This window comes from Staurois parvus, unplaced genomic scaffold (genome assembly GCF_062004578.1).
Source record: "Staurois parvus isolate SC_StPar_1 unplaced genomic scaffold, SC_StPar_1.0 ptg000005l, whole genome shotgun sequence".
In the NCBI taxonomy this organism is placed as follows: Eukaryota; Metazoa; Chordata; class Amphibia; order Anura; family Ranidae; genus Staurois; species Staurois parvus.
This window is the reverse complement of record NW_028317801.1, coordinates 4,734,257-4,756,067: the sequence shown is the minus strand read 5'-3', so window position 1 is coordinate 4,756,067 and position 21,811 is coordinate 4,734,257. Positions and strand designations below refer to the sequence as shown.

Genomic DNA, 21,811 nt, shown 5'->3' with positions numbered 1-21,811 from the left:
GATAGATAGATAGATAGATAGATAGATAGATAGATAGATAGATAGATAGATAGATAGCAATGAGAGATAGATGTAGATCATACAGATAATAAAGAGGAGTGATAGATATTTCTTATCAAAGAAAAATGATAAGGAGAGATAGATAGATAGATAGATAGATAGATAGATAGATAGATAGATAGATAGATAGATAGATAAGAAATATGTAACAAATAATAGAAAGAGTAATGATATGTTTGACTGATACAAGAGAAAAGAAAGAAAGAAAGAAAGAAAGAAAGAAAGAAAGAAAGAAAGAAAGAAAGAAAGAAAGAAAGAAAGAAAGAGAAAGAAAAAGAAAAGGAAGAAGACGGATAAAGGAGGAATTGCTGGCTAGCTCTCTACAAGATAGATAGATAGATAGATAGATAGATAGATAGATAGATAGATAGATAGATAGAAAAGAAAAATGTAACAGATAATAGAAAGGGTACTGATCTGTTTGAATGATGAAAGAGATGAGAATTACCAATATATGTACATATATATATATATATATATATGTAAATAGACATACATTTGAAATAGAGATAAATACAGTGAGAAGAGGGGGAGGGAGGGAGGGAGAAAGAAGGAAAAGAAAGGAAAGAAAGAAAGAAAGAAAGAAAGAAAGAAAGAAAGAAAGAAAGAAAGAAAGAAAGAAAGAAAGAAAGAAAGAAAGAAAGAAAGAAAGAAAGAAAGAAAGAAAGAAAGAAAGAAAGAAAGAAAGAAAGAAAAATAGAGATAGCTAGTAAACAGAAAAAAAGAAAGATAATTAGTAGACAGATAAATAGTTACCAATGTGAAAAAGACATAGACAATATAGAGGACTGACAGATGTTTCCGATATTGTAGTACCCCCCCCCCCCCCCCATACAATATATACCCCTGTCTATGTCTCAGCAAAGTATGTAATACTTTGTGTTGTGACTTGCTTCAGATTTGCAGCCTGTTCCTTTGGAAATTGTTGAATAAATAATTGGATAAATCCTTTTATTTTGAAAGTGAAAGAATTGTTGCCAATAATCTTATGACACCAGAGAGGTTCCTTAGAAATGTAGATGTACAAGCTGATAGTCTCCTGATAGGAACCTCCACTGTCAATGCTGAACATTTGTCACCCTGCCAAAAAAAAAAAAACTTTTACCTTTTACAAAGAAGTCATGGGAGGACACGCCCATTTTGTGAGCTTTCAGATAAGAGAGCTGAAGATTCATTTGGAAGGGTTAACATATTAGACGAAGAAGCTCCCCCGTCCTGGCCAATCAGCTCCCGGCCCTGGCAGCTATAATATAGCAGTAAAGACGGTGTGCTCTCACAGGCTCCCCAGCCCTGCTTGCTCCCATTACAATCAAACCTTTTTTTTTCTTTTTTTTTTTTCCTTTTTTTTTTTTTTCACTTTTCCTACCCCCTGTGCCGGGCTGCGTGTGGCGTGTGAAGTCCGATGTGTAGCTCAGTAGTCTGTGAGCACCTGTCTTGGAGGGAATCGGTGGATAATCTGGCAGACAGGCAGCGCGCAAGGACCTAGAAGGCAGGAGAGGCAGGGAGCCTAGGCACACATCGTCACTGAGCTGAGCTGGCACAAGGGACCGAGGATTCACATGGACGAGATGCTGGGACTGAGGAGAATTCTTCTGCTGGGGGTTCTGACCAGCGCTCTGGTGCTCCCTCCTCCTGCCTTCACCTGTGGACCGGGCAGGGGCATTGGCAAGAGAAGGCCCCCCAAGAAGCTGACCCCCCTAGCCTACAAGCAGTTCATCCCCAACGTCGCCGAGAAGACCCTGGGGGCCAGTGGAAGATATGAAGGAAAGATCACTAGGAACTCGGAGAGGTTTAAGGAGCTCACCCCCAATTATAACTCTGACATCATTTTTAAAGACGAGGAGAACACAGCAGCCGACAGACTCATGACTCAGGTACAGACCGGTGTACAACGCTACCTCCTTGTGGTCGCTATGACAGGTCCTTACGACTTAGGAGTCTATGAAGATGTCCTGTGATGTGATAAGTCCTCAGGACACAGGTATAGGGGGTCTATAAAAAATGTTCCATAAGATAAGTCCTCAGGATTCAGGTATAGAGAAGTCCATCAAGATGCTTTATTAAATCATTATGACAGGTCCTCAGGGTTCAGGTATAGAAGTGGCTATGAAGATGTTTCAGGATTTAGGTAGAGGGGTGTAAAAAAAATGTTTCATTTACTCAATCTGATAAGTCCTTCGGACTCAGTTATAGGAGTGCCAGTAAAGCTGTTCCATGTAGTTATGGTAGGTCCTCAAGATTCAGTTGTAGAGGTGTCTAGAAAACTATTTAATTTACTAATTATGATTAATTCCCAAGATTCAGGTATATGGGGCTATTTCATGTATTTATTATGAGAAGTCCTCAATGTTCAGTTATAGGGGTGTCTATAAGACTGTTTTGTGTATTCATTGTGGTAGGTCCTTAAAATTCAGGTGTAGGGGTATCTAAAAGACTATTTATTTTACTAATTATGATTAATTCCCAAGATTCGGGTATATGGGGCTATTTCATCTATTTATTATGAGAAGTCCTCAATGTTCAGTTATAGGGGTGTCTATAAGACTATTTTGTGTAGTGATTGTGGTAGGACCTTAAAATTCAGGTGTAGGGGTGTCTAAAAGATTATTTAATTTAGTCATTATGGGTAATTCCCAGGATTCAGGTATATGGAGACTATTTCATGTAGTTATTGTGGTAGGTCCTCGGGATTCAGGTATATGGAGACTATTTCATGTAGTTATTGTGGTAGGTCCTCGGGATTCAGGTATATGGAGACTATTTCATGTAGTTATTATGGTAGGTCCTCGGGATTCAGGTATATGGAGACTATTTCATGTAGTTATTATGGTAGGTCCTCGGGATTCAGGTATATGGAGACTATTTCATGTAGTTATTATGGTAGGTCCTCGGGATTCAGGTATATGGAGACTATTTCATGTAGTTATTATGGTAGGTCCTCGGGATTCAGGTATATGGAGACTATTTCATGTAGTTATTATGGTAGGTCCTCGGGATTCAGGTATATGGAGATTATTTCATGTAGTTATTATGGTAGGTCCTCGGGATTCAGGTATATGGAGATTATTTCATGTAGTTATTATGGTAGGTCCTCGGGATTCAGGTATATGGAGACTATTTCATGTAGTTATTATGGTAGGTCCTCCGGATTCAGTTTTAGGGGGTTCAGGTATAAAGATACACATAAAGCTTTTTAATTCTTTGTGCCATTATGACAGGTCCTCAAGATTCATGTATAGGGATGTCTACAATGGTATTTCATTTAGTCATCATGACAGGTCCTCAGTACTCAAGTGCAGGGATATATGCAAAGCTTTCCCATCCATATCACCTTAATTATGACATATTCTGGGGGGGGGGGGGGGGTCGTTCTCATTGCCTGCTCTTACCCTGCATACCATCCTCAGGTATATAGACTAACTTGATAATTTTTTTCTATGGGTATCTTTTGTATTGGTCTTCATAATTTAGGTCTGTGTATAATCCCGTTTAATTAGGACAGCTCCTAGGGATCCAGGTACATATAAAATCATGTATACCACTTTCTCATATATCCCAGGTCTATATAAGACTGCTTTTTGCTTTTTTCATAATGACTTCTTAAGTACTGGAACAGGTCAGATGTTCATATATTAATTTGTTGAGCTTCATAGTGAGAATTGCAATGTTCTACAGCACCTTAAAATATATATATATTTATTTACAATTAGACCCATTTCCATTCATCTATAATAAGACAGGTCCTAGCTCCTGATGTGAATGGATTTTAGACATTATTCTTTCTATTGGAGGTGATGTGATCCAGGCTGGTCCCCTCCATAGAGCAGTTATCCATCATATAGCTCCATGTGACAGCACTCATTCATGTGTGTCTTAATCGGCCATCGGCCGCTCCCCCCCAGTATTTAGTGCTGGTTATCCTCCCACAATAGGCAGTTAAATCTCCATCGACCGCCTCGTGGTGTAAATGGCTTGTGTGGCTCCGGCATGATTTGCAGCATTGGCCATCGGAGCGTGAATAGCTATAGGCGGCGTGTTTAAGGATGCCCAGTGACAACGTCTGCCACCTTCCTGGGAGACAGGCAAGCACTTGTAACTTGTGGCCATGACATCATCCTTCCTCCTGGAATGACATGCAGAGTGCTGGGGCTCCGAGGCCGGCCCGTGCATTAGCCGCACACAGAGGAGGGGGGCTCCTATATAGGTCACCCTGTATAGACCTCCCAGAGGGCTCGGATATGTCGGGGCGGTCCAGCTCCGCACACCGCCGCTCCCTGCTCTTCAGCTGACACATTCCCCCCGGGATCTCCGAGCTGCCACCTTAAATTTCCCCCGTCCCTCCCTCCAGGAGCTGCGAGCTCGATCAATTCGATGAGAGCAGATCAGACAGCCGGGCTGAGGGGGGTCACCCTTCTTAACCCCAGCCGTGCCGTACGGGGCACCCCGTGTACAGAGCCGGCGGAGCGGAGCTCACCCCGACCGACCACCGTACACGGTGTCATCTACAGCCAACCATCTCCTCCCACAGCTGCCTGGTCTCTGAGCCACTTATCGTCCCCAATATCGATCCACCGGCTACAGTTACAGATTGTGTGCTGTCTACAGAGAGAGAGAGAGACCAGGACTGGGAGAAAAAGAGAGAGAGAGAGAGAGAGAGAGAGAGAGAGAGAGAGAGATCTGTCTACAGGAGAAAGATATTATATAAATATGTAACAGATAACTGAGTAATGATCTGTTTGACTGATAAAAGAGATGAGAACTGAGATATGAATAGACTGAAATACTGACAGGTAGATAAAGAAATATTGAAAGAGGGATAGTTAAAGTGAGTAGAAAGACTGTAGAATGACAAATAGATTTAAAAAAAGAAACAAACAAACAAACAATAGATAGTACGAAAGATGTAACAGATAATGGAAAGGGTAATGATCTGCTTGACTGATAAAAGAGATGAGAATTAAAAATATATGAATAGACTGATACAGACAGGTAGATAGACATAGATATTGAAAGAGAGATACATTGAGGGGAGGGGGGAGAAAGGAAATGAAAGATATTTATTATCAACGAAAATGATAAGGAGAGAAAGAGAGAGAGGGAGAAAGAGAGAGAGAGAGAGACACACACACAAAAAATATGTAACAAATAATAGAAAGAGTAAATGAAAGAAAGAAAGAAAGAACTTCGTAAGAATTAAATACAAAGAAGCAACTAAGGAATAAATCTAAAGGAGTAAATTGCGGATTGTCAGGTCTCAGGATTCCCATTGTGGGGCTGTACTTCCAAATACTGTCCCTCTGATTACAATCATGTGGTTGCAGGTGAACTTCTGACCCTCCGACAACTTCCCTGGAAGGCCAGCACAGGTTCCCTTCCAGGTTGCATGCTGTTGCGGACTGGCTATCTTTCCTGGAAGGCCAACACAGGTTCCCTTCCAGGCTGGATGCTGTTGCAGACTGATTATCTTCCATGGAAGGTCAGCACAGGTTCCCTTCCAGGCTGGATGCTGTTGCAGACTGATTATCTTCCATGGAAGGTCAGCACAGGTTCCCTTCGAGGCTGGATGCTGTTGCAGACTGGCTATCTTCCCTAGAAGGCCAACACAGGTTCCCTTCCAGGCTAGATGCTGTTGCAGACTGGCTATCTTCCCTAGAAGGCCAGCACAGGATTTCTTCCAGGCTGGATGCTGTTGCAGGCTGGCTATCTTCCCTAGAAGGCCAACACAGGTTCCCTTCCAGGCTGGATGCTGTTGCAGACTGGCTATCTTCCCTAGAAGGCCAGCACAGGATTTCTTCCAGGCTGGATGCTGTTGCAGACTGGCTATCTTCCCTGGAAGGCCAGCACAGGTTTCCTTCCAGGCTGGATGCTGTTGCAGACTGGCTATCTTCCCTGGAAGGCCAGCACAGGTTCCCTTCCAGGCTGGATGCTGTTGCAGACTGGCTATCTTCCTTGGAAGGCCAGCACAGGTCCTTTCCAGGCTGGATGCTGTTACAGACTGGCTATCTTCCCTGGAAGGCTAGCACAGTTTCCCTTCCAGGCTGGTGTCCTAGTCTGGAGTGGTCCTGGAAGGAAGTCTGCCCCCAGCTCCCTGGGCATGGCTCTCTGTTGACTCTTACATGTAATAATGTCATGTTCAGCTCATTCCTGGCCAGTGTCGGGAGCCGCCTCGCTGCTCTATCTACTATGTAAAGTTTTCTCTTAATGACAGTTAAAGTTTCAAAATATTTGTTTAATGTGTCAGTTACTAGTTAATATTAACTGAAGTGGAGGAGCAAGACAGACACTGCCAGAGACAGCTTAGACTGACAGCAAGGGGACTAGCAGAGGAAGGCAGACCGGGAACTCCACTTGGGTGGGACTACAGGTCCCAGTATACCATACCAGTCGCATAGTACAGAGGAAGGCAGACTGGAAACCTCCACCTTGGTGGGACTACAAACCCCAGCAATCAATGCCAGCCTCATAGTACAGAGGAAGCCAGACTGGGGACCTCCACCTGGTTTAGACTACAAGTCCCAGCATACTGTACTAGCCTCAGTGAAGAGGAAGGCAGGCTGGGGACCTCCACCCTGGGTTAGATTACAAGTCCCAACATACCATGCTTACTTTAGAGAGAAGCAGACTGGGAAACTCCAGCTAGAAGGGACTACAGGTCCCAGCATACCATGCCTGTCTTGTAGTATAGATGAAGTCGGACTGAGGACCTCCACTTGAATAAGACTAAAAGTCCCAAACATGCCATGCCAGCCATGAAGTACAGAGACTAGCAGATGGGCTTTCTAGCTGATAGGGACTATAGATCCCAGCATGAAGTGCCAGCCTCATAGGTAGATTTGGGCTCTCTAGCTGAGTGGGACTACAGGTCCCAGCATACCATGCCAGCCTTGTAGTATAGATGAAGTCGGACTAGGGGATTAGCAGATGGGCTCTCTAGCTGATTGGGACTACAGGTCCCAGCATGATGTGCCAGCTTCATAAGTAGATTTTGGCTCTCCAACTGTGTGGGACTACAGGTCCCAGCATACCATGCCAGCCTCATAGTACTGCAGAGGAAGCCATATTTGGACTCTCCAGCCGGATTGGAGCTTCTGTCACTCTCATTGTGCAGAGATGTGTAGGGAGGACCACAATTCCCAGCATACCCAGCCAGCTTTACAGTGCAGAGACAGGCACACAACTCTTGAGCTGAGTTGAACTTGGGGTCTGAATGTGACTTGTCAGCCTATAATCTGCTTTGTAGAGCAGACACTCAACCAGGACTGCTGAGACTACAAGACCAAGCATGCTTTTGCTCAGTCGTATATTACAGAAAGGGGTCAAGGGGGGCACTGTTGGTGGGGAGGAACTACAATTCCCAGCACAGCTTCTACAGCACTTGGACCCATAATAATAATGCTCCTTGATCCTGACGTTTGCATTGGATGGCATTCAGTAGCAGCAGAGTGTTATTAGCCACCTAGGTGCCCGCAGCCTAGTGGACCGTCTGGCATTGCGGAGGGCCACCAGCAGCCTGTCTGCCCTGACAGGTAACTGCCAAGTGTCTTCATGTAGGAAGAGATTAGTCGCAGGCAGCCAAGCCTTGTTGTCCAACTTCTCCCGATTACAAAGCCTCGGCTCGGGCTGCCCCGCTGGGCTTCAAGTTGGCTGAGCAGAATTGGGGTTGATTTGTGGCACACGACCCAGTGCATTCATGAATGGCTTCATCTTCACGGTTGTGACTCTGACGATGCAGCCCCTGGCTGGCACAAGGTCCTGCTAACTCCTACTAAACTGTGTGTCATATATGATGGTCATCACACTGGACTCTGCAAACATACATAATACACAGAAATGTCTGTGCATACACATACGACTGGAAATATACAATCTGATCATCAGAACAGATGGAAGAAAAACTACAATCACAGAGATCTGGCCTACTGCACAGTCTATACACAGCTGCAGGCCTGATCTCACTGGGGCTCTTCATAGTATGCTTCATTGTGCTCCTATAGATTGGGGGGGGGGGGGTGCAAGATACCCCAGGGATCATTATTGTCCTTTATTCATCTCACTCCACTGCTGCATTACTTTTATTAAACTGTATGTCTGCATATCTGTCTTTTGCTCCCTTGTGGTCTGTTACAACCACCATTGAAAGCATTTTATTATACCTGTCTGGCCAGTGCAGTAACAAAATAGCTGTTCATCCAGACAGAAATCTAGTGAGATGTTAACTTCATGATCTCTCTGATTCTGGACTGTTATCAGTTAGTATTGTTCCCTGCTATCTCCGTGGACTACAAAACACCTTCCCCTGGTAAGGAGCATGGAGGGAGGTTTCATGTAGTTCTAACATACTCCTAGAGTGATCACGCTGCTTAGGAGAGTTGGCACCCTAGGGGAAGGATTTGAAGGTTAAAAGAAAAAGTGTGAAAAAGGAAAACTAAGGCAGCCACCACATGTAAGAACCGGTCAGCTGTAATATTGTAAGCTCCAAGGAGCAGGGCCCTCCTAACCCTCTTGTATTGAACTGTATTGTTGCTGTATTGTCTCCCTTTATATTGTAAAGCGCTGAGCAAACTGTTGGCGCTATATAAATCCTGTAAAATAATATTATCAATTTATGGTTTGGGGGTTTGGATTTGCTTTAAATATTTGTATGTGTAAGGATGCATTAGGGTTGATTTACTAAAACTGGAGAGAGCATATCTGGTGCAGCTCTGCAGAGAAACCAATCAGCTTTCAGGTTTTATTGTCAAAGCTTAACTGAACAAGCTGAAGGTAGAAGCTGATTGGCTCCCATGCAGAGCTGCACCAGATTCTGAGTGCACCAGTTTTAGTAAATCCTCTCAGCTAAAGCAGTCCATAGAGGAGTCAAAATTGAAAAAAAATTCTTGGCTGTTCATTTTTCACACCATTATGTGCCAGCTGTGACACTGATTTTCGGGTCTCAATGCTATTGAAAATGCCTGATCCAACATGCAGGGTTTTGTTTCGAAAAACGAAACAAATAATGACACAATTGTATGCGTCATTTTTTGCAATTGACAGAACGTTCAGTTTTTTGACTCATCTATGACCTGCCTAAGTTTAGATCTGATAACTATTTACAAAGCCCCATTTAGGGAGCAGCACAGTGGATTAGTGGTTAGCAATCTGCAGTGCAGCACTGGGGGCTTTCAGTCCCAACCAGGACACTACATGCATGGAGTTTGTATGTTCTGTCCCTGTGCCAATACAGACAGGAGCCAATTAATGTATCAGCATCTCCAAAAACAACTTGGCCCTAGTATGTGCATGCATGCATGTGAGATAGAGAACTTAGATTGTAAACTCCTTGAGTGCAGGGACTGTAGTGAATGTACAGTGTGGAAAGTGAAGTGTAAATTGCACATATTTGTAATAAAAAAAAGAACTGAAGAAATGGTAAAAAGTGAAACAAATGAGTGAAGCCAGCGCAGGGTCCCTATGTTACTGGAAAAGTAAACCACTAAAATGATCAAAAAATACATCTGTGTTTATAAAAGAAGATCACAATAATATGCGATACAAAAGAACACAATAAGTGTTCACAAACACAAAACATTATCTATTTACTAAGGAAGAGTATTTAGCGCTTCCCGACAGATGTGTTCAGTTCATTATTTAAATATGAATGTTGGCTTTTTTATATTGTTTTTATTAGATTTAATCCCAACACCTGTCTGAATTATTAGTCGTTTAATAATCCGACAGCAGCAGTGTAATACCCGGGCGGTGTACTTCGCTTGGCTTGAAATGGGGTTGTATGGCGTATGAGTAGTCACAGAACCGCTCAGTGATCACGTGCTCCGTAAATGGATCGATGGAATAATGACATCATAATACCAGCACAGCAATGACATCATGACGCCGATCTATTGATGACATGGATCAATATTTTATCATCCAGAAACGAAATTAGCAATCCGGAAAGGATTTTATTCCACATAACTTTTCTTAAAGCCCTCCACCCGAACCAGAGTGAGGATTTCTGATTTCTATGGAATTTTATATACTTTGATAACTAAAAAGAATGACGGCAGTTGCTATCTGCTGTCATGTCTGTATTATTTGGTGGCGTTTTAGGAACATGTAATTGACTAGGCAAAGGGATGTGGGGGGGGGGGGGGGGGGGGTTATGGATGGATTAGAGACTGAAGGAGATTTTTGAAGTGACATTCAAGATAAATAATGTTTGTTCACTGCCTTCCCTAAAGTCCAAGTCACCTGTTCTTTTAACATTGTTATCTTCCCAGCCCTGGCCCTATCTCCCCTCTATAGACGTTTGTAGCAGAGTGTGTCCAGGACACTTTACACCTTGCACATACCTCCAGAGCTAAGGACCCTACTGAGTGATCTGCACATAATGGTGTGCCAGGAATTCCCGTGAAAGGGATCCCCAGACTTTCCGGTGTAAATCCCGGCTCCCCATTTAAAGTCCTGACAGCATTTGTCTTCTAGAAGTTCACTTTGTTCAAGTCCTTAGAGTGAGCGGAATGTCGCACGGTGGCTGACTGACATGTTTAGATGCCAGAGCCCTCCATGCGGTCCCTTTCATTTTCTCAGGACCCCTTTGGTTGGAGAGATCTGTTTGCTGGAGAACTGATAACTTGCTGCAGCAATGTTCACATAGACTGCTGAGTCCTGGAATCTGGGGGATTCAGAGTGTGGTTTGATTGGATTAGTACTGGGGTAGGTAGAACAAGTATTATAGAGTGCAAATTACACGAAAAAAATAAATCATTAATAGATATGAATAGGTATGGGCAAATTGACTTGTTATTCAGCCAACTGTCAAACTTTGTGAAACTAAAGATAGAGAATGCAGATTTGTCCAGGCTGAGGAGGACATACAACATTGTAGAAATCCTGAACTGACCACAGATCAGATACATCTGCATATAAATACATTGTGGAGCACCAGTTCACCTGAAAGGGGGATCACCATAAAAGTCAATGTTAATTTACATTAATTAAATTCCTTACCGGAAACACAATAAGATACTACTTTTTCCTTGAACAAACATAAAATGGGGGCAAACACCTAATATATTGAGCAGTGTGTGTGTATATATATATATATATATATATATATATATATGTGTGTGTGTGTGTGTGTGTGCCCCATTTTAAAGCTGTTCAAGGAAAAAGTAGTATGTGTGTGTGTGCCCCATGTTAATGCTGTTCAAGGAATAAGTAGTATATATACATATGTATGTGTGTGTGTGCCCCATTTTACAGCTATTCAAGTAAAAAAAAAAAATATATATATATATATAAAATTACATATGTGATTGTGCCCCATTTTAAAGCTGTTCAAGGAAAAAGTAGTGTATATATATAGGGTGAGAAAAAAAATGGAAACACTGCATGATTTGCAAGTGTGGAAGTGATGACATATTTCACATTGAAAATGGAAAATGGAAGTGATGTAACGTTCTTTTGCTTCCACTGTGTGATGAGATACCTAGCTAACAGATGGGAAGCCTCACTTTCATCATTCACTGTGTGCACTGCTAGTAATACACAGTCATGAAAGAAATTACTGAGCGTCAAAGAGGGCAAATTGTTGGTACCCGCATAGCTGGTGCCTGTGTGACTGAAGATGCCATTTTATCTGTGAGGTACAGTATCACAGGTTATGGCGGCAAATACAGTTTCCAGGAAAAAGTCATCTGATAAGCGTAAAGCGCGGTCGACATGGTCAAGTGACCAAAAGAGACAAAAGGACATTGTGCAGGATTGTGACCCAGAATAAGAAAACAACTGCTGAAAAAGTGACTGCAGAGCTCAATCTTAGTCTTCATGGGACTAAGTCTTCAATGCGTTTCCAGTTTTTGTCTCACCCCTGTGTATATATATATATATATATATATACCATGTAATGTTCTTATACTGTATTACCAACCACGCCAAGGGGAAGTTAAAAATAATGAACGGAATGAAAACTCAGTTAAGGTTTCCATAAACAGGCAGAAAGGGTTTTCATGGCTTTGTAAGACTTTCTCTGACAAAATGTGACTTTTGAGGGGGTATATATCTGGTTCTATACCTGGCAAATGACTGCCAAGCCTGCTGCATATCAGGCCACCAGCAGCCTAGAGAGAGACATGTTGGGGGTCCTGATCCTTTTATATATGACTAATGTTGCAGTAAACTATTCAATGTTTAGTAAATCTTTCTTGCAGTAAATTAAAGGGGGACCTTGTATTGTTAGATCTGATCCATGCAAGAACCCACAGCAACCAGTCTGCAGTCATATATCATTGCTCTGATGATACTGAAAGGAAGAGAAACATGATTGGCTGCTGTGAATGGACTTTACACTGTTTTTTGTCTGGCTTTGCTGAATATGTACAGAACAACTAAAGAGAATCAAAACATCATGGCAAAGCAATCATTTCATTTGACTAAATGTAAGTAAGCAGCTTTGTCAAATCCAGTCATAAAATTCATGAATCAAAAACTGACCAGATTCCTGGATTGCATGACAGTTTAGACAGATGTGCTTGCCAGCATACAAAAATTGTCAGTTCTCCAGATTTGATCATCACTGCTTGGGAATGCACTGAACACATTGACGGTCCTTATGTAATGTGGAAGTAGTGCCTGAACATTGATGAGATTCAATTCTGATCTCCCTAGGAGAAGGAAATGGGCAACAGGATAAAATAGCAATGCAAGTTTTACCTACAGCAACAACAGCCTGACTCTGAAGATAGAAGTTTCATTGATCAGAAGCAGGTGATGCTGCTCTGTGAAAACACAGATAGTCATTCAAACTCTGAATTTTGTATTACTCAGTAATATTGGCATGGGTTTGGAGCAAATTATTTCATTTAAACTGTGACATGCTCTATATCCAGGAGCTTATCTCTGAGTGACAGAATTCTTTTAAAGAGTCAGTCTACCAAAACAGATATTACGGTTCTTTATAGACTCTGGAAAGTTATATCTTGAGGATTCCAATATGTAGTTCCTGACTTTCCTTACTTGCCTTAAAGTCTCATTTCATATGCTGCAGTTTTCATAAATATACAAATGTGAGGTGATGGAGGCCAGTGACGTTATACAATAGCACAGTTGAGTATGTACGTGATGAATAACAGTTCATTTTTTCAGGACAAGCTTTTAGGAGACTACTTCTTCTTGTAGGTCAAAGCAATACTAATACACAGAGGTTTAACAGAATGCTTAGCTGGTCACATAATTACTGAGATATCGCCTGTATCTCCCACAGATAAAAGAAGCTGGTGGGTCATCTAAATCTGGCACCAACCGAAAACTGAAATAGGAATCCTCAGTGGACTGACCCTTTAAGACAGCTATAAATATAATCAGTGATTTCTCATCATAAATTCCACAAACTGGTCCTGCAGGTTCTTTCAAGGGTTTGCAGTTTCTTCTTTTATCTCTGTAGTGACTAGTTACCTTCTCTTTGTTTGCTTTCTCCCTCTAGAGATGCAAAGACAAACTCAATGCCTTGGCAATTTCAGTGATGAACCAGTGGCCGGGTGTGAAATTACGGGTGACAGAGGGCTGGGATGAAGATGGGCACCATTCAGAAGAATCATTACACTATGAAGGGCGAGCTGTGGATATCACCACTTCTGATAGGGAGCGCAGCAAGTATGGCATGCTGGCCAGGTTGGCAGTAGAAGCTGGATTTGACTGGGTCTATTATGAATCTAAAGCTCACATCCATTGTTCTGTTAAAGCAGGTAAGATCAACCAAGACCACTTTATCACCATCTTGTTCCTACAGACAGTTTTAACTGCACACAAGCAACTTGTGATCCTCTATCTGTTAAGGAGCTGCAATTCCCAGCATGCTTTGCAGCTCGGGGGCAGAAGGGGTATACTAGGACCTGCAGCTCTTCGGCAGCTGGATTCTGAAAAAAGGCAGAATGCTCATTTAAACTTGGTTAAATAGATACGTGGCTCTACATGTTAAGGTTGTAGAAGCTCAGAACAGATATGTGACCAACATACTGTATGTATAATAATAGATATAATTGATATAATTGATTCATTCTTCTGAGACTATTCAAAACTAAATAGGGTTGATTTTTTTATTTCACTCAGCAGTAAAACCTGCAACATTCCACTTCCAAAAGAACTGACATCATAAGATGTCAACATGCTGGCCATATCACATAGATTGGGCCTAACTTGCTGAAAGTTATGTTGTATTGTGTGTTTACAACCACCCTCACCAACTGGCAGGGCTGCAGTTAGAAATCATGGGGCCCCGTACAGCCTGCCGGACTGGGCCCCCTTTCACCCCACCCTTGAACCCACCTCTGGCCCCTCCCCTGAACCCATCTGGAAACAAAATGCAGCTTTGTCTTGTATGCAGTGAAGGGGGAGCAGTTACAAATACAGGTGTAAATGAGGCCTAAGGCTACGGGACTAAGGGATTTTGTTCTCAGAAAATAGGTGCAGGAATTCTGTCATGCCCCCATTGCATCACTGGCCATCAATATCATCCACAATACCCCCCCCCCCCCAACCAGTGTGCTACATACAAAAAACAGAATTCAGGATTGGGCTATGTACAGAGTGCAGGGTTCAGGATTGGGCTACGTACAGAGTGTAGGGTTCAGGATTGGGCTATGTACAGAGTGCAGGGTTCAGGATTTGGCTACGTACAGAGTGTAGGGTTCAGGATTGGGCTATGTACAGAGTGCAGGGTTCAGGATTGGGCTAGGTACAGAGTGGGGGTTCAGGATTGGGCTAGGTACAGAGTGTGGGGTACAGGATTGGGCCAGGTACAGAGTAGGGGTTTTAGGATTGGGTCAGGCACAGAGTGGGGAGTTTAGGATTGGGCTAGGTACAGAGTGGGGGTTTCAGGATTGGGTCAGGCACAGAGTGGGGAGTTCAGGATTGGGCTATGTATAGAGCGCAGAGTTCAGGATTGGGCTACATACAGAGCGTGAGGTTCAAGATTAGGCTACATACAAAGTGTGGGGCTCAGGATTGGGCTAGGTACAGAGTGCGGGGTTCAGGATTGGGCTATGTATAGAGTTCAGGATTGGGCTACATACAGAGCGTGAGGTTCAAGATTAGGCTACATACAGAGTGTGGGGCTCAGGATTGGGCTACATGCAGCATGCAGGGTTCAGGACTGGGCTACATATAGAGCGTGGGGCTCAGGAGTGCACTATGTACAGAGTGCGGGGCTCAGGATCAGGCTACATACAGAGTGCAGTGTTTAGGATTGGGCTACATACAGAGTGCAGGGTTCAGGGGTGCACTACATTCACAGTGCAGGATTCAGGAGTGTGTTACATTCAGATCGCAGAGTTAAAGATTGTGTTATGTACATAGTGGAGGTGTGCATATCTCACAGACCAGTTAACAACTTCCCCCCAATACACAGCTCTCCTCCCAAATTTCTGCCTCCTCCTCCTCAGTACAGAGCTCTTCTCTCCTCCCTGCCCAGTGCAGAGCGCCCCTCTCTTCTTCTTCCAGACATTTCTTCTCCTCCCTGTCCAATACACAGCGTTCCTCTACCCCACAGAAGGGAATGTATAGTAACTTACAGTAGAGAGTCAGGCTGCCGACCTGGGCTTCTATAGATGCTGTGGGTGCGAGGTTGGAGCTTTTTGCATGCCCCGCCCCCTCCTCCACGCCAATACCCCCCTCCCCCTCAGTTGGATGAGCAGGAAGGGTTTAGTGTGCCGCTGGGAGAAGATTGCTGTCACTTATAAAACAGAAGCTGGGATTCTGTGTTTTATAAGTGACAGCTGACAGTAGTGAGCGGCAATGCAAGTGGCCAGCGCTGGAGGTCTTAAGATGAAACTTGAAGTTGCTGGCTAGCCAGGCCCCCCGTCACAGTGAAGGGCCCAGGCCCCCTACAGGAGGTTTGGAGGTACCCCCTTTTCAGCAGCCCTGCCAACTGATATCGCTTTTAATGTATGACAACCAGAGTAGAAGGTACACATACATGTTAAATACAAGCTTTATGCTGAGATTTCTAACCACTGTTGAAAAGCCAAAAATTTGACCAAATATTTAAAATTTCCACTTATTACTTTTAAGTGCTGGCAGCCCAAAGCAGTACATATGAGCATGGACCCTTCAGTAGTAAAAAATTAAATTTCACATTAAGCAACCATACCCCCCCCCCCCCCAAGTCTAAACTATCCATAACCCTAACCCTTCTGGCCTGCTTAAACTAAACTAACCCTTGAAATGGAGCTCTTACATGTAAACACTCTACTGCTATCCTAACACTTTCAATGAGCACAAGAAGACGTAGCAGTGCTGAAATAGTGGGGTCAGAAAGATTGCAATTTGGTTACACCTTTTTCCCTCAACCAATGGTCAGGTCAAGCGGTCAGATATACAGTTGGCTATAGCTTCAGTTCACAAAGTTAAAACATCAGAATAAAGATCATTATTTTTAAAAAAATGTTGTTATTTTGAATCCAATGAATTTTGAAAAGTACAGTCACGTGGCTGGAGTACCTTAGGGCTTGATTTTGCTAGCAGCGCTCTCTGAAAAGTGATTACTTTTCAAAGGGCATTTGACAGGCAGTTAGGAGAAGTTATGTTGCCTCCTCACCGCTTATGTTAACCCCCACAATCCAGCACCACCATGCTGCAACTCCTTGGAATGCATGCAGTTGTGGTGCTGCTCCATTCAGTCAATAGGATCACATTCTGTGGGCTGTACTGCCCGCCAAATGCAATAAAGGGGATAATTATTGAAAATCATTGCAGCAATAGCATGCATATACCCCTGTCTGCTGCCTTTGCAGCTTTAGAGGGAGCAGTAGAAACACTGCCAGGCAGCATAAGTTATTATCCCTCACACCACAGGTGTAAACCTAGTCTTAAAGCAGAGTTCCACTCACTCTGTCAAAAAATAAAAGTCAGCAGCTACAAAAACTGTAGCTGCTCACTTTTAAAAAACAGACACTTATCTGTCCCTCGGTCCCATGGTGTGTCCCCCCGCAACCAGTTTCACCAGCTGTCCTGTATTCCAGGAGGCCGGCATCTTCAGTGTGGGCACCCTACTGTGATAGCTTGCGGCTTCACAGCCAGGTATCCACTGTGCATGTGCAAGTAGCGCTGCGCTTCATGAATAGTCCTGTAGTCTTCTGGGACCTGTTACGTGTCCCAAAAAACTACAGGGAGGGAGGACACCTTCCGTTTCCAATCGCCTAGGCGATCGTACGGGAAGTGGAAGCGGGTACCATTCAAATTTGCGTACCTGCTCCCCCCCGCCCCCCAAAGGTGCCAATCCTTAATGGGGAGCAGTTCTTAAAGCGGTACTGCACCTTTTGGGTGGAGCTCCACTTTAACCTTGTGTTCAAGTTTTGTGAACTGAGCCTTATGAATAATAAAATGTTCTCCAACATGCCTCCATGATCCAATAGCTGAACAAAAACCAGTAAATTTAGTTACAGTTCCCTAACATCTTGGACATCTTTATATTGGCCAATTATTTTTCTGAGATGTGCGGATGATTTGGAAATTACTTTTTGTTCTGTAATGAAAAAACTCCCCCAGCATGCATGAAAATGTCAGTGGTAGACTTTGGTTGGGACAAGAAAACACTTTGTAACTTTATTGCCTTACTAAGGAAGTACTTTATTATCTTATAGGCATTCATGCCCCTTTCCCCATAGGCAGGGAAACCTGCACTCTGTGTAGTGGCTTCCTCATTGGGTAGGGGGGCTGCTGGACCCTCTGCATATAGTGAACTATTAAGTTGACAGTTGGTTCACTGTTTAGCAGTTCTTCAATACCGTTGGGCAAATTGAATATTTACCTCTTCAGAATGCATAGTAGTTTGCAATGCACTGAATTATCAGTAGAGTGAATTTTCCAATGTTGTCTCAAATCTTGGAATGTTTTGCTGTGTTAGTCATTAGGTCTGCCCATGCAAGTACGTAATTTTGAAAATAGACCAAGGCTCATCTGAGACTGATTTATTTCCAGCTTTAGGGGAATTTTGAGTTTTTCTTCAGACTAGATTGTATGGGTAGAGCTTAACACAGTTGATAGGATGGGATAGCATGGAAAGTAAATATTTAGTAACTAACCCCAACACTTTTTAAATATTTTCTACACTTCTCAATAAAACATATTAGGTTAGTGTGGAGACATAGCAGACACAAGCAGTACTGACTAAGGAAAATGATTGAACTTAGGCAACACCCAACATATAATGGAAAACTCATATTAAACTTAAATATTGCAGTTTAATGCTAATTTTATGAAGGGGAAATCATCTCTGTAGAGCAAGGAGTAACATCCAGTATTATTGGCCATTGTATAACTTTATGTCTTCCAGAGATTGTCGTGCTTAGCAGTGAAATAGTAGTAAAGGATCAAACGTTGGGGCTTTCCATGATAAATAACAGAGCCTTTAAAAGTCCCCAATAGCCTATAAAAGAAATATGTTTTTAATTTAAAGTAGTCCCTGAGTAGGGATATTTAGCACTCATATAGCAGTTAATTAAAATTTCATCAGCTATGTTAAATTCTATCAACAAAATTAATTCTGCAAAGTAATGTGGTTTTTGGTATGCCCAAAAACTAATAAATTTTAAGACTTCCTTGGCAAACAAATACATCGGCCATCAAGTTGGGTATATTTACTATTTGATGCAAGTTGCTCGTAACTGTTTTCAGAACTGAACCCGTATAGATCTCCAGCCTAGATCTTGCCTTTTCTTCTAGTTACCAGGACTTGTACTAGGAGGACAACAGGAAACTTAAGCTTTTAAGGCCATAACCCTAATAATTATTTAAAAAGAACAAAGAGAAATCCCAAGTGACAACCAGTTTGCAGCTTTCATGGGTTTTGAGTAAGAAAGACAATAAAAGATTATTAAATTTGGTTGCCATAAGTTACTACTTTCCCACCTTGTCCTTTATAAATTTAGGTAAAATTAAAACAGTGAATAACCATGTTGACTGCAAATCTTTGCTTTGGCCATAAAGGGCAAACAACAGGTGCCCTCTTTAGTAGTGCCACTTCCAACCAACATATACTCACCTGCTCTGCTCAGCCACAGAGAGTATCCTTAGAAGTTTCAAATGTGGAGGATCAAGTGATTCACTCCTCTTCTTCCCATGTATCAGTTCTATTGCTTGGTGATTGGCACTGTTATAGGGGAGTCCTTAGCCCAGTGTAACTCAGACTAGAGCTACTGACCGGAACAGTAGGGTAGTCAAGGAAGTGTGAGTATGTATTACTGGGTAGGACAACAAAATGATCCTGTTGTTTTGCCCTTCATTGGCAAAGCACAGTTCATTTTTAAGAGAATATGTCATCTATAAAATAAATGCTTGGGCATGAGGCAACGCCATTAAACTAAGTTATATACAGTATAATTACTTAGTCAACAGCTTGAAGAAAAACAAATCCATAAAATTCAACCTTTCATAACGCTAGCAGTTTTTGTCCAGAGTAAAGCAAAACAAAGCACCCTGGGACCCACTAAGTCTGTCAGTATCCATTTTAAAGAAATCTGCTCCTGAAATTTGTAGACTGTCATTACGGATCTTTCATTCTGAAAACATTGGTTGCTTGGCTGCCATTCTTATCCATGGAAATGAGTGCTTTTAAGATACTAACCTAAAACAGGTATGCAGATAAGGTGTTTGACTTTACTATGGCTCCCCCTTTGCATACTTGATTTGGTTCAATCATTTTAATGGAAACTTCCTGGCTTGGGTACGCCCAAGATTCTGCATATGCACTGACATACCGCAGGTCTCCAAATATTTTTAACCTGGCTGAGAACTCCAGCATGTCCATGTAGGCATGGGGGAGATTCTACACAGGCCTTGGTCTCATGCCTCATGTTCTCTTCACTGAAACACTGCCTCCTGGGATGTGTGAAGTAGGGGGTAGCCCTTCGTCATCCTTGCCTAGATGAGGATTCAGGAAGTGGTGGGCCACACCATAAAAAATATATATTAAAAAAATGTTATGTTATTGTGTAAAATGTAGAGAGAAGCTAAGAAAAAATTGATCTGATGGGTGAAGGTTCATTGTAAAGCTTTGAAACCAGTTCCAGGTGTACAGCATGTATTTCCAGAAGAAGGTCAGCAAAAAGCATCCCGCACTTTACTCAATGCAGGCTTCATTTAATATTAAGATGTAACAGTAAGTACACTCTAGGTGCTGCCTAATAGTGATGAGAAGGATGATTTCAGTGAAAATTATTTCACTGCAAAATTACCAATATTGCTGTCAGCGAACTCTTGCCAAAGCAGAAGTTCACAATTTCACTTTTACTAGACAAAATTTAACAAATATAGAGGGTTTGGTTGTTTATATTTTGGAGGGTGTAATACGGTAAATTTATTTGATATATTTTATTTAGTGTTCTTTGTATTTGTGTTTCTTTTTTTCACATATATTTGATAGTTATTCGTGTACTCTCACATTTTTTTCTACTTTTTTAATTGGGGGAGATTTATGTAGAGCTGCACCAGAGTTTTCAGTCTCCAGTTTTAGTAAATCAACCCCACTAAATACTTACCTGTCCAGCACACAGAGAGTCTGAATTCCTCTCTCTTCAAGTGCTAAAACTTCCTTTAATGAAGCATTAAACATTTCTGGGAGTGTGCATCCATGTGCTCACTGCAGTTCCTCTAGCAGTCCCTATGTCACTATGTCCCAAGACACAGTAGTGACATTAGTTTTAGAGGGAGAATCCTTTTGAGCACAGCAGAGGGGACACACATTTGACACTCCCAGAAGTGTTGAAAGCTGAAGACTTTGTTGGAGGATTTAGCCTTGACCACAACAGAGTTTGAATGGCTGCCCACCGAAGGGGTATGTCTTCAGAGTCTTCTCTTGCAGGTGGTGATTCTTCATATTTTTGGCTGAAAATGGCAGTGTCATTTTAATGAACAAATTTTCAAAAAAATGCCAGTTAAACAGCTTTTAGCACATTGTTCATTCTGACAAAGCCAAAAGATTGTGGAAACCCCATTCCTTAGGAAGGGGAATACAAAAATCCCATACTCGATCTCACCTGGGATGGGCACAAGCATAGGGCACATCCAGGGTAGTGTCAGACTTGCAGATGTGCATAGCATTCACTAAACTTCTTTCTTGGTTTAGTGAGGTTTAAGCTGGCCAAAGATGGATTGAATGGGACCAGCCGAGATCTATGGCTAGGGTGATTGTACTGAAGTTGAACCATTGATTGACTTCAGTACAATCAGCCTGTCGGATCTTTTGCATAGGATCACTGCTGGCAGCTATAGCTGTCGGCAGTGATCATTGTGTTCTGCCAGCTTCGAAGGCCTTCCGCTGGCAGAAAACAATAGCGCTGCAGGAGAGATCCCCCATCAACACAGTCAGTCTTCTGTTGCAGTCTGTTGCATGTTGGTGGGGGAATCTTTCTGAACAATTTCCTTCCACTATGGTTTGAAGGAAAGAAATTTGAATCATGTATGGCCTGTCTTAGAAACCAATGAGGATCAATTAAATCAATCAAATGACAAGTAAAATTTAATTTAAAGTACACTAACCTACCCTCCCTAATCCTACCCGGTTATTTTATACTATTAAACCCTACGAGACTTATAAAGGGCACTATAGTAGAATGTGAAAGGGAAAGAACCCCTGCCAGGTTTTTATTGCATATAAATGCAATAAAATAGATAGATGTGTCTCCATTGGGTTGATTTCTCTTCATTTCCTGTCTATTTTACTGTGGACCCTAGAACAGGATTTCAAGGGAAACTTACCTAGAGACGTAGGAAGTTA

At 42.4% G+C, this 21,811-nt stretch overlaps 1 protein-coding gene across 1 annotated transcript in view; it reads left to right on the top strand.

Moving 5' to 3' along the window:
• The first annotated feature begins 1,259 nt into the window (after positions 1 to 1,259).
• The window catches only part of SHH (sonic hedgehog signaling molecule), a 33,962-nt gene continuing 13,410 nt past the window's right edge, over positions 1,260 to 21,811 (top strand). Inside the window, exons 1-2 of the mRNA XM_089693345.1 lie at positions 1,260 to 1,934; positions 13,523 to 13,784. Of these exons, the coding sequence (XP_089549471.1) occupies positions 1,620 to 1,934; positions 13,523 to 13,784 (577 nt within the window). The 5' untranslated portion in view covers positions 1,260 to 1,619. The remainder of the gene's footprint in view (positions 1,935 to 13,522; positions 13,785 to 21,811) is intronic.